This window comes from Centroberyx affinis, unplaced genomic scaffold (assembly GCF_046629955.1).
Source record: "Centroberyx affinis isolate AG114_WGS23_722 - 3 ecotype Tasmania unplaced genomic scaffold, CSIRO-AGI_Caff_v1 ptg008087l_1, whole genome shotgun sequence".
In the NCBI taxonomy this organism is placed as follows: Eukaryota; Metazoa; Chordata; class Actinopteri; order Beryciformes; family Berycidae; genus Centroberyx; species Centroberyx affinis.
In genome coordinates this window covers 15,926-28,192 of record NW_027284038.1, presented here as the reverse complement: position 1 = coordinate 28,192, position 12,267 = coordinate 15,926, and the positions used below count along the sequence as shown (strand labels likewise).

At 41.8% G+C, this 12,267-nt stretch overlaps 1 protein-coding gene across 1 annotated transcript; it reads left to right on the top strand.

The window, feature by feature from the left end:
* Nucleotides 1-202: 202 nt before the first annotated feature.
* Nucleotides 203-8,164, top strand: LOC139639994 (partitioning defective 6 homolog beta-like; the record flags this gene model as incomplete). The annotated part of the gene is made up of 2 exons (XM_071514153.1): nt 203-455; nt 7,942-8,164. Coding segments are annotated over exons 1-2 (430 nt in total), but the record flags the coding sequence as incomplete, so codon positions are not given.
* Nucleotides 8,165-12,267: the final 4,103 nt, after the last annotated feature.

Here is a 12,267-nt window from a genome sequence, read left to right as displayed (position 1 = left end):
CAGCTCCAGTCTCAGTAGTGGGAGGTCAGGTTGGAGGAGGAGGAAGGATCAGAGTGACACCTCACATCCCATACTGAATCTACCGGGCTCCACCTGTCGCGAGCGCTGTTTTTTTTTTTCCCGGTGGCATCGGGAGCGAATAACACCGCGCGCTGAATAGACATTGGGCAGCACGCGACAGAAACAGGGGCGCTAAATCGAGCTGTTTTAACGGTCAAAACAAGCAAACAAACCAAACAAACCGACGGATGAACGGACCGTTTCTGCTCTCGTCGTCTGTTTTATGCGTTATTTTATTTTTTTCCCAGAGGAAAGAAGAAGAAACAACAATAATTCCGGTGGATGGTTTATCCGCAGTGCTCCAGCCGACCAGCCAACCGGACAGCAGTATGTCAAGACAGCAGCACCGGACGCCGTTAAAACTCACCGACAGCGTGGTGGAGGTCAAGAGCAAAGTGAGTCATGGGGCTAATGAGGCTGACAGTTTTAGTTTTAACGGTTCGGTTACCGTGACGAAGGGCTACGGCGTCTGGTTTGTGCTGCCGGTATTGTCGGTGGACTACACTAGCGTTACCTCCAGCTGCCGTTCAAATGCATGGTCTCTCTCTCTCTCTCGCTCTCTCTCTCTCTCTCTCTCCCCCTCTCTCAAACAAACAAACCGACGTGTGTGTGAGAGTGTGAGTCTGAGTGTGTGTGCGTGTGTGTGTGTGTGTCGCCGTTCTACATTGTTAATTCGGGGGAGCGAATGTGGTGAAAACAAATCTGGTTAAAGCTGACAGGCGGGATGCCACCGTCACCCTTGGGTGCGCCTGTAGCTGCCGGATCCCAGCACGGAGTCTGGCTGCTATGTCGTTATCCGTTGTTCCGTTTTATTCCATTTTTTTTTTACTCGGTCGTGTTTCCACCTCCGGTGTCTACCGCTTCTGCTACGTTGTGTTTTCAGCCTGAACCGCAATCCGCATCCGAGTTCTCTCTCTCTCTCTTTCTCTCTCTCTCTCTCTCTCTCTCTCTCTCTCTCTCTCTCTCTCGCTCTCCATCTCTTAATGTCTCTCGCTGTCAATTCAATTCAGTTCAATTCAATTACTCGCCCTGTTAGTAATGTATTAGTATTAACATTAGCGTTAGTATTAGCATTAGTAATATTACTATTACTGTAAATGTATTACAATTGATGGTTGTCTTAGTGTCAGTGTTGCTGTTAGTAGTAGTAGTTTTAGTAGTATTAGTATTAGTGCTGTTAGTATTAGTATTAGTATTAGTGCTGTTAGTGTTAGTATTAGTATTAGTTATGTAAGTAGTATTAGTATTAGTGCTGTTAGTGTTAGTATTATTAGTATTAGTGCTGTTAGTGTTAGTATTCGTATTAGTTATGTAAGTAGTATTAGTATTAGTGTTGTTAGTGTTAGTATTAGTATTAGTGCTGTTAGTGTTAGTATTAGTGCTGTAAGTAGTATTAGTGTTAGTGCTGTTAGTATTAGTATTAGGTTAGTTCTGTAAGTAGTATTAGTATTAGTGCTGTTAGTGTTAGTATTAGTGCTATTAGTATTAGTATTAGTTCTGTAAGTAGTATTAGTATTAGTTCTGTTAGTATTAGTATTAGTGCTGTTAGTGTGAGTATCAGTATTAGTATTAGTGCTGTTAGTATTAGTATTAGTTCTGTTAGTATTAGTATTAGTGCTGTTAGTGTTAGTATCAGTATTAGTACTAGTGCTGTTAGTATTAATATTAGTATTAGTTCTGTTAGTATTAGTGCTATTAGTGTTAGTATTAGTATTAGTATTAGTGCTGTTAGTGTTAGTATTAGTATTAGTGCTGTTAATGTTAGTATTAGTATTAGTATTAGTGCTGTTAGTGTTAGTATTAGTATCAGTATTAGCATTAGTGTTTGTGTTCACATTAATGTTAGTATTAGTATGAATGTTACTGTTAGAGTTAGTATATTTATTTCTCTTTCAGTTCAATTCAATTCAGTCTGCTTCATCAATATTAGCTGAACAGTATTGCCTACATCATCATAAAATAAACTATCAACTATTACAAGTATTACATCCAACTGCATACAAACATCAGTGATAACCCTGTAGCATCGACGTGTACAAGCCCGGTCACACACAGCTGTGTAGACTATACTGGAGATCATTTTTAAAGATATTTGCTACGTATAATGCTTATTAGATTATTTGTAAGGCATTCTGCTTAACATATTCTCATTTTTTCTATAGTGAGAAAGGAAAGAAAGAGGCTCCTGGATTCAAACCCACAATAAACCACAAGTAAATGATGCACACCTTAGCGCAATTACACATACATGACATTTGTTTGTTTTGCAGCTATAGAGCCTTTTTTTAATTATCAAAACAATAAACACGTGTGGGGCAATTACAGGACAATGAAGTATATCCAGAATGAGAGCTATTTCTAAGACACAACAGATACTGAAACTGGAAGTGGTAATAATAGAAGCACCCTCTCTCCCCAACACACACACACACACACACACACACACACACATACCACCACCATTCATTAGTATGTTACCAAACAAGTTATAGTGTAGTTTCAGCCACAAGCATGGTAGGCTTTCACCTACTCTGTCATTAGGCTGTTTCACTATAACAAATAACATACTACATGGTCAGTGTTGGATTCCTTACTCCTTACTAACCCTAATCCAAAATAACAACATATTATTCACTGCTTGGTATCCATTCCAACAGTAATTGTATTACTTCACTTATTACTCACTGGGAGCAGTAATTTGTTGCAATACTTGTTATATTACTTTTCCGTTACACACCTATATGAATGATGAGTAAACCAAACAGCGTTGATGCCAAGTGATAGGGCTGGGCGATATGGTTGAAATCAATATCATGATAATCATAAGGATTTTTCTCGATATCAATATATATCACGATATGGTTCATGTATGCAAAATCACGTTAAATAATCAAATTAATGTTCATCTCATTGAACCGAATGGTAATGTTAGGTGTGATGTCAAACAAAACAGAAATATTCAAATAATATTCCTACCATACCTCATTTTATGAGAGTTTTTAAGAAAAATTTGCTTGTCATCATCAATTTAGACAGCAGAAATGCGTGTCACAATATCAAAATGTCTTCATATCATCACGATATGACTCCACGGAAAGAAGATAAACGATAATATTGAATTATCGCCCAGCCCTACCCCGTGATATTGTCATCCTTCACCTCAATTTAAATAGAGGTAGTGGGAATTCTTTCACCCAGAGAAAGTCAACCTTTCTACCATTTCTCATCAAAGTAGAGGGAATTCTTTCACCCAGAGAAAGACAACTTTTCTACCATTTCTAGCTCAGTGTGAAAGGACAATGATGATGGTACGACTGGCTGATCAGAAACACAAAGGACAACCGATCTGACCGTAGCGCTCAGTTTCTTTTCGATTATATCTGTAATCTTCTGCTGTGTCTGAAAGCTTCTGGGGGGTCGATCTTGAGATTGTGGCTCGGCCATTATTTGAAAGGCTGAATCGGTTTTTCCAAATGTGTGCAGGAGATCTCTTATTTTGAAACTTCAATTGAAACTGAATATCTACAAACTGAAAAGAAAAACACAATGAAGCAAATTCAATTTCACTCACAAATTCAATGCACATAATTCAGACTCAGTTGTCTAGTTTCAGCCCGTATATGAAGCCGTCGGAGGGCAGAAGGTTTTCAGTGTTTTGAAGGAAATGGCTTCCTTAATGTCTATCTCCACAGGCCGCCTGGAATGAATAGGGAGGCTACTGTACTTGCCAGTGTAGACAAGAACCAGTTCCTCTGCATAGTACAAGAAACACACACACACAAACACACACAGAGTTTCCCTGTTTTTCTCCCTGACACACTCTCTCTTTGTCTTATTATTGCAGCTCCAATCTCAACTATGTGTCTAATCTGACATGTGTCAAAGCTTGTCTCTCTCTCTTTGTTGTTCCGTCTCTCTACCCGTCTATCAGTGAAGTCACTCCATTGTCAGGACTGTTGATCAGAAGTACAATTTTTGCCAAAGCGGTGTGGAAAACATACATTTTCAAAACCAAGAGACACATACACATTGTGCTGCATCCATTCGAACCATATTGAAATTATATTTTAGTATGAAAACATGAACTACTGTGCATAATACTACAAATCACTAATGTCTGTTATAACATAGAACACGTCCAAAATTAAAAACATGTAGTATACAAAGCAGTAAGGGCATATCGGACATTGCAGTAACTTGTGTTTATGCGTGCATCTGTGTGTATGTGTGTGAGTGTGTGTGTGTGTTATTATTGATAATATGAAAGCACCACACAGTTTCCTGTCTGCCCGTCGCCGGTCAGCTTGTGACTCAGCTTGGAGAGTTGGTTGTTAGCATGTTAGCACAGACCCAATCACTGTACAGTGGTTGTTAGCATGTTAGCGTAGCAGTCTGTGATGTTTCCGCATCAGGCGCTGGTTGCCGGTAAATTTAGGGTTTTGGTATTAGGGACGCTCCGATCAATAGACCACTGATCATAATCAGCCGATAGAGATTCTCAAGAGGTCGTCAGCGATTGGCTGAGCTGCCTGATCACATTATAGGCCTGTATTCGATATCTATGTAGCACCGAGCAAGTGGCCTTGCTTGTTTTTTATTTATTTCAGAGCGAGACTTGATCCTTTCATTTCACTGCTTTCTGCACAGTTTGATTATGGCATTCATTCACTTTTCAACTCTTATTTAACATTGACGGCTCTTATACATCCATTCTTTCATTTCATCATTCTTTCACAGTTTAGTGTATTGAATGTGTGTATGTATTGCAGAGCCTATGCTGCCTCAATGACAACCTCTTTCATCAAGCGCACACCTAACATGTAATAGCTATGGATCAAAACTTTGATTTATTTTCACATGGTTATGTCGTGCAGCCATAAGAACACTCTGTCGAAAAACAATGCTATATTGCAGTGGTTCTCAACGTGGGGTCCGGGGACCACCAGGGGTCCTTGAGGGGGTTCCAGCAAATCGATGAATTGTTAAACTTCAGCGTTATTTCATTTACAAGAAGACTGTTTTGATCATAGTTTCACTGTTATCTCTCTACCTACAATACAGATAGTCATGGGATTCTGGACAAAATCATATCTGACAATAGAAATATTCTCAGATTTGGGTCCACGAGACAAAATCTCATCAAATGGGGGTCTGTGGCCCTAATGTGGACTAAACTAGGGGTCCTTGATATGAAAAAGGTTGAGAATCACTGCTATATTGAAATTCAATTCAATTGGTGACCAGCTTGATTACACTGGTAGTAAATTTGTGATCGGCATCAACCCCAAAATTCCTGATCATGTGCATCCCTGGTTTTGGTTCCACACATGTCTCTGTTTTGATCATAGCTCTCTTCTAGTGCAGGTTGCAGCTCCATAACCACAAGTATAGATGCTGTAGAGTGTCACGTGAATTTTTTTTTTTTTTCATAGCCATAGATTAGGCTCGCCACTGCAGCTGCAAAGCTTACACGTACGCATAATGCTCGCATGTCCACAGTAATTGAACTGTTCCGTCTTGTGCCGTGGGAAAAACTGCCCACTTCCTCAAGCAGTCACAGTAATTTTCTTGAAAGGCTGGCCCACCAATCCTGAACGAATATAGAGGTAGAGTGGAGAGGGTTCTGAAGGCATTAGCATTGCAGTAAAGATGCTGACACAGTAGGAAGGAACAGAAGATAAAATACATACAGATGAAACTTAAGTGATCCATGTGTAGGAAACGGCAAAAGCTACGGCCTCAAAAGCACTACCACAGATTTATGCAACACTTCTGTATAATGGTCTCAACAAAATGTAAATTTATGAGCTTCGGAAAGCTGCTTTACAGTATAGCAGGGTTGCCATCCGGAACCCACTTGTATTAAAGTCCAACACACAAAGATGTAAGGAGCAGAAAACCCATACATAAATGTAGGACCTAAGTTTTTTTTAAGCCTCCGTTGATTCAGTTTTAACTTCTTGGAACCGAGGTACAGGCTCGTGCTCTTGGAACTGGAATGCAAAAACTTTCAAGATGACGGCGTTCCAAAGTTATGAGTCTGTGTCATTTATTTTCTCACCCCCCCCATGTCATTCTAGGTGGTAATGCGAACACCCATCGTTTGTCCCTGAGGATTTAGTGCTGGGTTCTAGCAACATATTTCATGAGAGATAAGTAAATAAATGAGAGAGACGAATGCCAGAAATCGTTCGGTGACAGCGTTCCAAGGTGACACAGCATTCCCAGTTGACAGCTTTTCCGAGGTGGCAGCGTTTCAAGTTCCAGCGACCAGCATCAGCTGTCTCGCCAAGCCTGTACTCCATTACTCTATGTATGTGTGTGTGTGTGTGTGTTTTGTCCTAATTTGTCACAGAGGACCACATCCAGAATGGGGGTTAGGGTTAGAAATCAATAGCCTGGTCTTCTCATGCCCAAGCCCAGGCTTCAGTAGCACTTCGGGCCATCACAGTACTCACATCTTGGACTTGGAATTCCTCTTCTCGGGTTGAATTGTATGAATCAGAGAGGTCAACGGGTGTAGTGATTGGTTGGAATGAAAACCTGCAGACTCTTGGTCCTCCATCCCGGCTCTAGAGCAATCATTTTGACCCCTGGAGTCGTTTTCCCCCGTAGTTGGGTTTGCTTTGAGAGCACAGCAATCAGACTGAGACCTTTGTTGAGAGGGAGGTTTCTCAGCATGTGTCCAGACCAACTCTGGAGCTTTGCTTAGAGTGTGCCCACCCATTGACATGAAGCACAGTGCCTTAAACAGTGGTGGAAAGTAACTAAGTACATTTACTCAAGTACTGTACTTAAGTACAATTTTGAGATACTTGTACTTTACTTGAGTATTTCCATTTGATGCTACTTTATACTTCCACTCCACTACATTTCAGAGGGAAATATTGTACTTTCTACTCCACTACATTTATTTGACAGCTTTAGTTACTTTTCAGATGGAGATTTGACACAATGGATAATATAAGAAGCTTTTAAAATACAACACATTGTTAAAGATGAAACCAGTGGTTTCCAACCTTTTTGGCTTTTGACGTCTTACAAAAAGCAGTGTGTAGTCGGGTCACATTTCAGATGTCTATGAGTTGTTAACAGCTCCACCAAATAGTGATTTTTCCCTCTAAACCTCACATGGTTTCATTTCAATAAATGTTCAAATGATCCAATATTTCAGCAAAAATCAAAGATTAGAGAAAAAGTCCAAAAACTGAAAACAGATTTGTGCATCAGAACTTTGTTTTTTCTTCTTTCCTCTCCCATTAATCATCTCACGACCCCTCAGATGTATCCGGTGACCCTTTGGAGGGGCCCGACCCCTAGGTTGGGAACCACTGGACTAAACTAGCTAAATGTATATAAAGTAGTTCAAACTAGCTCCACCTCCAGCAGCTACAACAGTAACATGCTGCTTACACACTGATGCTTCAGTATTAATAATCTAATGATGTCATATATAATAAAATATCAGTCAGAGGGACCAAACCACTACTTTTACTTTAATACTTTAACTACATCTTGCTGCTAATACTTATGTACTTCTACTTAAGTAGGATTTTTCATGCAGAACTTTTACTTGTAATGGAGTATTTTTACATTGCTGTATTGCTACTTTTACTTAAGTAAAGGATCAGAGTACTTCTTCCACCACTGGCCTTAAAACACAGTGTGAACTCTGAGTTAAGGAGGAGTCTTTCCCTGGAAGAATGCACCGAAGTCCTGACCAGTCAAGGAAATGACGACTCCCCACATTGCTTTGATTGATAAACGATGCTTCATTTCAATCAAATTTGAACAGACTACAGGTCAGCTGTGTCATGAAATGTGTCGGCTCGACCTTGCTTGACGATTGCCTTTGCTGTCCTGTCCTTCCCCCCCACACAGTTCGAGGCGGAGTACCGCCGCTTCGCCCTGAAGAGGAATGGCCCCGGCGGCTTCCAGGAGTTCTACCGCCTCCTCCAGAGCGTCCACCGCATCCCGGGCATCGACGTGTTGCTAGGCTACGCCGACATCCACGGGGACCTGCTGCCCATCAACAACGACGACAACTTCCACAAGGCGGTCTCCTCGGCCAACCCCCTGCTCCGCATCATCATCACCAAGAGAGGTGAGAGAGGGAGGGTCGAAGTCTCGGTACCGTTCCGCTGCTAGACTGTTCTACCTGTTGGCTCTCCTTACTGGCTTTCGAGTGTTGTCTAACTGGTGTGTCTCTGTGCTAGCCAGGGGCTCTGCATAGCTACAGGGGAGGGTCTTTGTTCTGCACATCAAACACGTTTTCTTCTCACCAGGGGAACGCCACCTGATGATTCTATGCTTGGCTTTTTTTTTTTATATATATATATTTGTCCCAGCTCTCCTCCTGGGTAGGCTGTTTTATGATTGTTTCTGCGGCATCTCAGATGAAAGACAGACAGGAACCGAGAGGAGGGAGGGTGGCGTGTCACAGAGGTCGGCAGACAGCTCGAAACCTCAGTTACAAAGTTTGCCATGTCTAGGGCTGGGGAATAAGTGTGATAACATCATATCAGTCGATAACGATAGCTATCAAGATATGTATCTGTTGATTAAAGCAGTGATTCTCAACCTTTTTCATATCAAGGACCCCTAATTTAGTCCACATTAGGGCCACAGACCCCCATTTGATGAGATTTTGTCTCTTGAACCCAAATCTGAGAATATCTTTATTGTCAGATATGATTTTGTCCAGAATTCCATGTCTATCTGTATTGTAGGTAGAGAGATAACAGAGAAACTATGATCAAAACAGTCATTCTTCTACATTCTCTAATTGTGTTCACTTCTTGTAAATGAAATAATGGTGAAGTTTAACAATTCATCAATTTGCTGGAGACCCCCTGGAACCCCCTCAAGGACCCCTGGTGGTCCCCGGACCCCACGTTGAGAACCACTGCTTTTAAAGCATTTGTTATTATTATTTGTTATCTTCTTTCCAGACCACACTTCATTGAAGACTGTGCGAATTTGGCAACATGTCTTTCCAATGCAATGTTATCATTTTTGTCATAGGGCGTAGTGCAGTAAAATGCTGGTGCTGTGGTTTGCTGGGGGGAAGTAATGTTAGTTGGTACTACAGCAGTATGATTTGCTGCTGGCACATAATGTTAGTTGGTACTTTGATTTACTGCTGGGAAGTAATATTAGTTGCGTAGTATAGTCGACTGTACACTGTGTTTGATTTTTTTTGTCTTTTGAGGGAAGAAGATGCTTTTTTTTCCATGCAATTTTGTTTAATAATTGTGTAATTGTGACCGACATCTGGCATTGCATGGTACGATTCTGACCTGTTCCGGTGTGTGTGTGTGTGTGTTTGTGTATGGTCATATGTGCGGTTGTGTGTGTGTGTGTGTGTGTGTGTGTGTCGCTATCGTCTGGCCAGACAAACACAGTGTTCTCTGGCATAGGGCCCACCTCTCTCTAGCTGTGTATTTTGAGCTTGAACTTTTGAAATGTCGTAAAAAACAATCAAATGCAAATGAGGTGTGTTTTTATAAGCTGGGTATGAAGCGAATACATAAGCTTCCTGAACATAGAATTACATCGAAAACAGTCGATTTGATTCATATTTGACAAGTTGTTATCAATCCAGGTTTCTCCCTGCGTGCCTCAGCTTTACATCCCTCCGTCTTCCCTATCTCTCTCTCCTTCTCTCTCTCCGTCTACCCATCCATCCGTCCGTCTCTCTCCACGCGAGTCTCTTTCCTTCATCGATACTGTGACTGATTGTTGTATTGTTGTATAGCACATTGTTGCATTGTTGTATACCAGCAGCGCACACATACACACATTATGCATTCAAACCCTCTCCCTCTCTCTCTCTGTCTTTCTCTTGCTGTGTCTCTCTCCCTCTCCCTCTATCTTGCATAATTCATGTTGTAATGCTAATCTGCTATTTAGCAGAACAGTCCACCATTGTTGTTCAGAATTACGGACAGCCGCTAGTCTAATCACATTAACTCAATGGTCTGGGAGGGAGAAAGAGAGCGACGGAGAGCAAGAAAAAGAGTGAAAGGGAGAGGGATAGAATAAGGAAGGAGAGGAGAACAGAGGAAATTTAACAAATGGATGTAAGGGGAGAGAGGTGGAAAGCATGTGCTGGGGGGAGAGAGAGAGAGTGAGAGAGGCAAACACACACACATTAATATATACACACACACACTCTTAAGTTCCAACATCCTGTTTAGCAGACTATTAGTCCCCACTGCCTCCCTGTGCTGTGTTCCAAGACCCCAAAAACATTGGGAAACGTCTCAGAATCCCATGAAATCCAACGTAATTAAAATTTTAGCACACACACACACACACACACACACACACACACACACACGCTGGATCCTGAATAATGGCGTGATACAATCTCCATTGTGCTCCAGGAGCTAGCCTGCACCTCATTAGTCAGGATTAGCCCGAGCAGTTAACCAACAAACAATCTGCTCACGCAATTACTGTATCATTCATGCCCAGAGTACAATACTATTTATACACCGCATCCATATTCATAATGCAGATAGAAAGACTCAGATGCACATGTCTCAAGTCTCAAGTAGAATTCATCCAGCAGTGTTCCGGGTTCAGCCTAAGACAGATGGGCATAGGGACCAATATGGGTGTTTGAAACTGATACTGATATTAGTATTCTTGGATTGGTTTTGTGCCAATATTCAATATGTTAACTTTTTGTTCTTGTACATACAAAAAGCCTCTGATAGTAGTTTGGTAGAGGGGGGGGGGGGGGATCGAAGCTGCAGAACGCCTCTGTAGCATGAATGAAAAGTTATCTGGTAGAACACACACCACAAGTTAAATCTGTGTGTAAATACATGGGGTTTTACAAGGAATTATGGTTTTTTTTGCAAACTGGTGATCTGAAATGTGATATGAAACGCTGCTCATATTAGTCACCGTGGTACTCTTTGCAACACCACAGTAGCTCTGTTATAATCTTACTGTGAGGATTTTTTTAAGCTGTGTGTGTGTGTGTGTGTGTGTGTGTGTGTGTGTGATGTTGTGAAACCTTCCTGGCGGCCTCAAAGCCTTATCAAGCCCCCTGCTTCTATTTCAAGGCAAATAGGAATTCAGATTAGCTCACTGCATAGGAGCTTAGCCCCCTCTCTCTCTCTCTCTCTCTCTCTCTCTCTCTCTCTCACTCCTTCTCATTTTTCCTATTTCTTAACCCACCTTTTCTATGACCTCTACTCCGTTGACAGCATCATTCTCTCATCATCTCTCTCTCGTTCTCTCTCTCTCTCTCTCTCACCCTCAATTTCTCTGTCTCCATTTTCCTCTCTCCCCCTCTCCCTGTCTTGCATTCTTTATTCATTTGTTTCTACCTCTCTCCCTCCCTCTGTTTTTCTTTTGCCTGATGAAGTGAACCAGGCCTCAGCGAAAGAGAGATCTGATTCTCTGGGTTCCCTTTGTGTGTGTGCGTGTGTGTGTGTGTGTGTGTGTGTGTGTGTGATAGTAGCCCATCTGCTGTTGTAAGCCATTAGCCACTGAGTGGGATGAGCTCACTCTAAAAGACGACATCAATCATATCACCACCACTCCCTGCCACCAGTCTGTGTACTCTGTGTGTGTGTGTGTGTGTGTGTGTGTGTGTGTGTGTGTGTGTGTGTGTGTGTGCGTGTGTGCGTGTGTGTGTGTGTGTTTGATGTGCACTATATAAAATGGTTGAAGGAGTTACAGAGAGGAGGCTGATTTGTGAATTAAGTCATTGATACTGCATCACTACTATAGCGGTAGCCATGGTAACAGTCTCATCGTGTATTAGTACTACAGTGGTAGCCATGGTAACAGTCACATCCTGTATTAGTACTACAGTGGTAGCCATGGTAACAGTCACATCCTGTATTAGTACTACAGTGGTAGCCATGGTAACAGTCCCATCCTGTCTTAGTACTACTGTGGTAGCCATGGTAACAGTCACATCCTGTCTTAGTACTACTGTGGTAGCCATGGTAACAGTCACATCCTGTCTTAGTACTACTGTGGTAGCCATGGTAACAGTCCCATCGTGTATTAGTACTACAGTGGTAGCCATGGTAACAGTCCCATCCTGTATTAGTACTATAGTGGTAGCCATGGTAACAGTCACATCCTGTATTAGTACTACAGTGGTAGCCATGGTAACAGTCCCATGCTGTATTAGTACTACAGTGGTAGCCATGGTAACAGTCCTACATTAGTGCTACA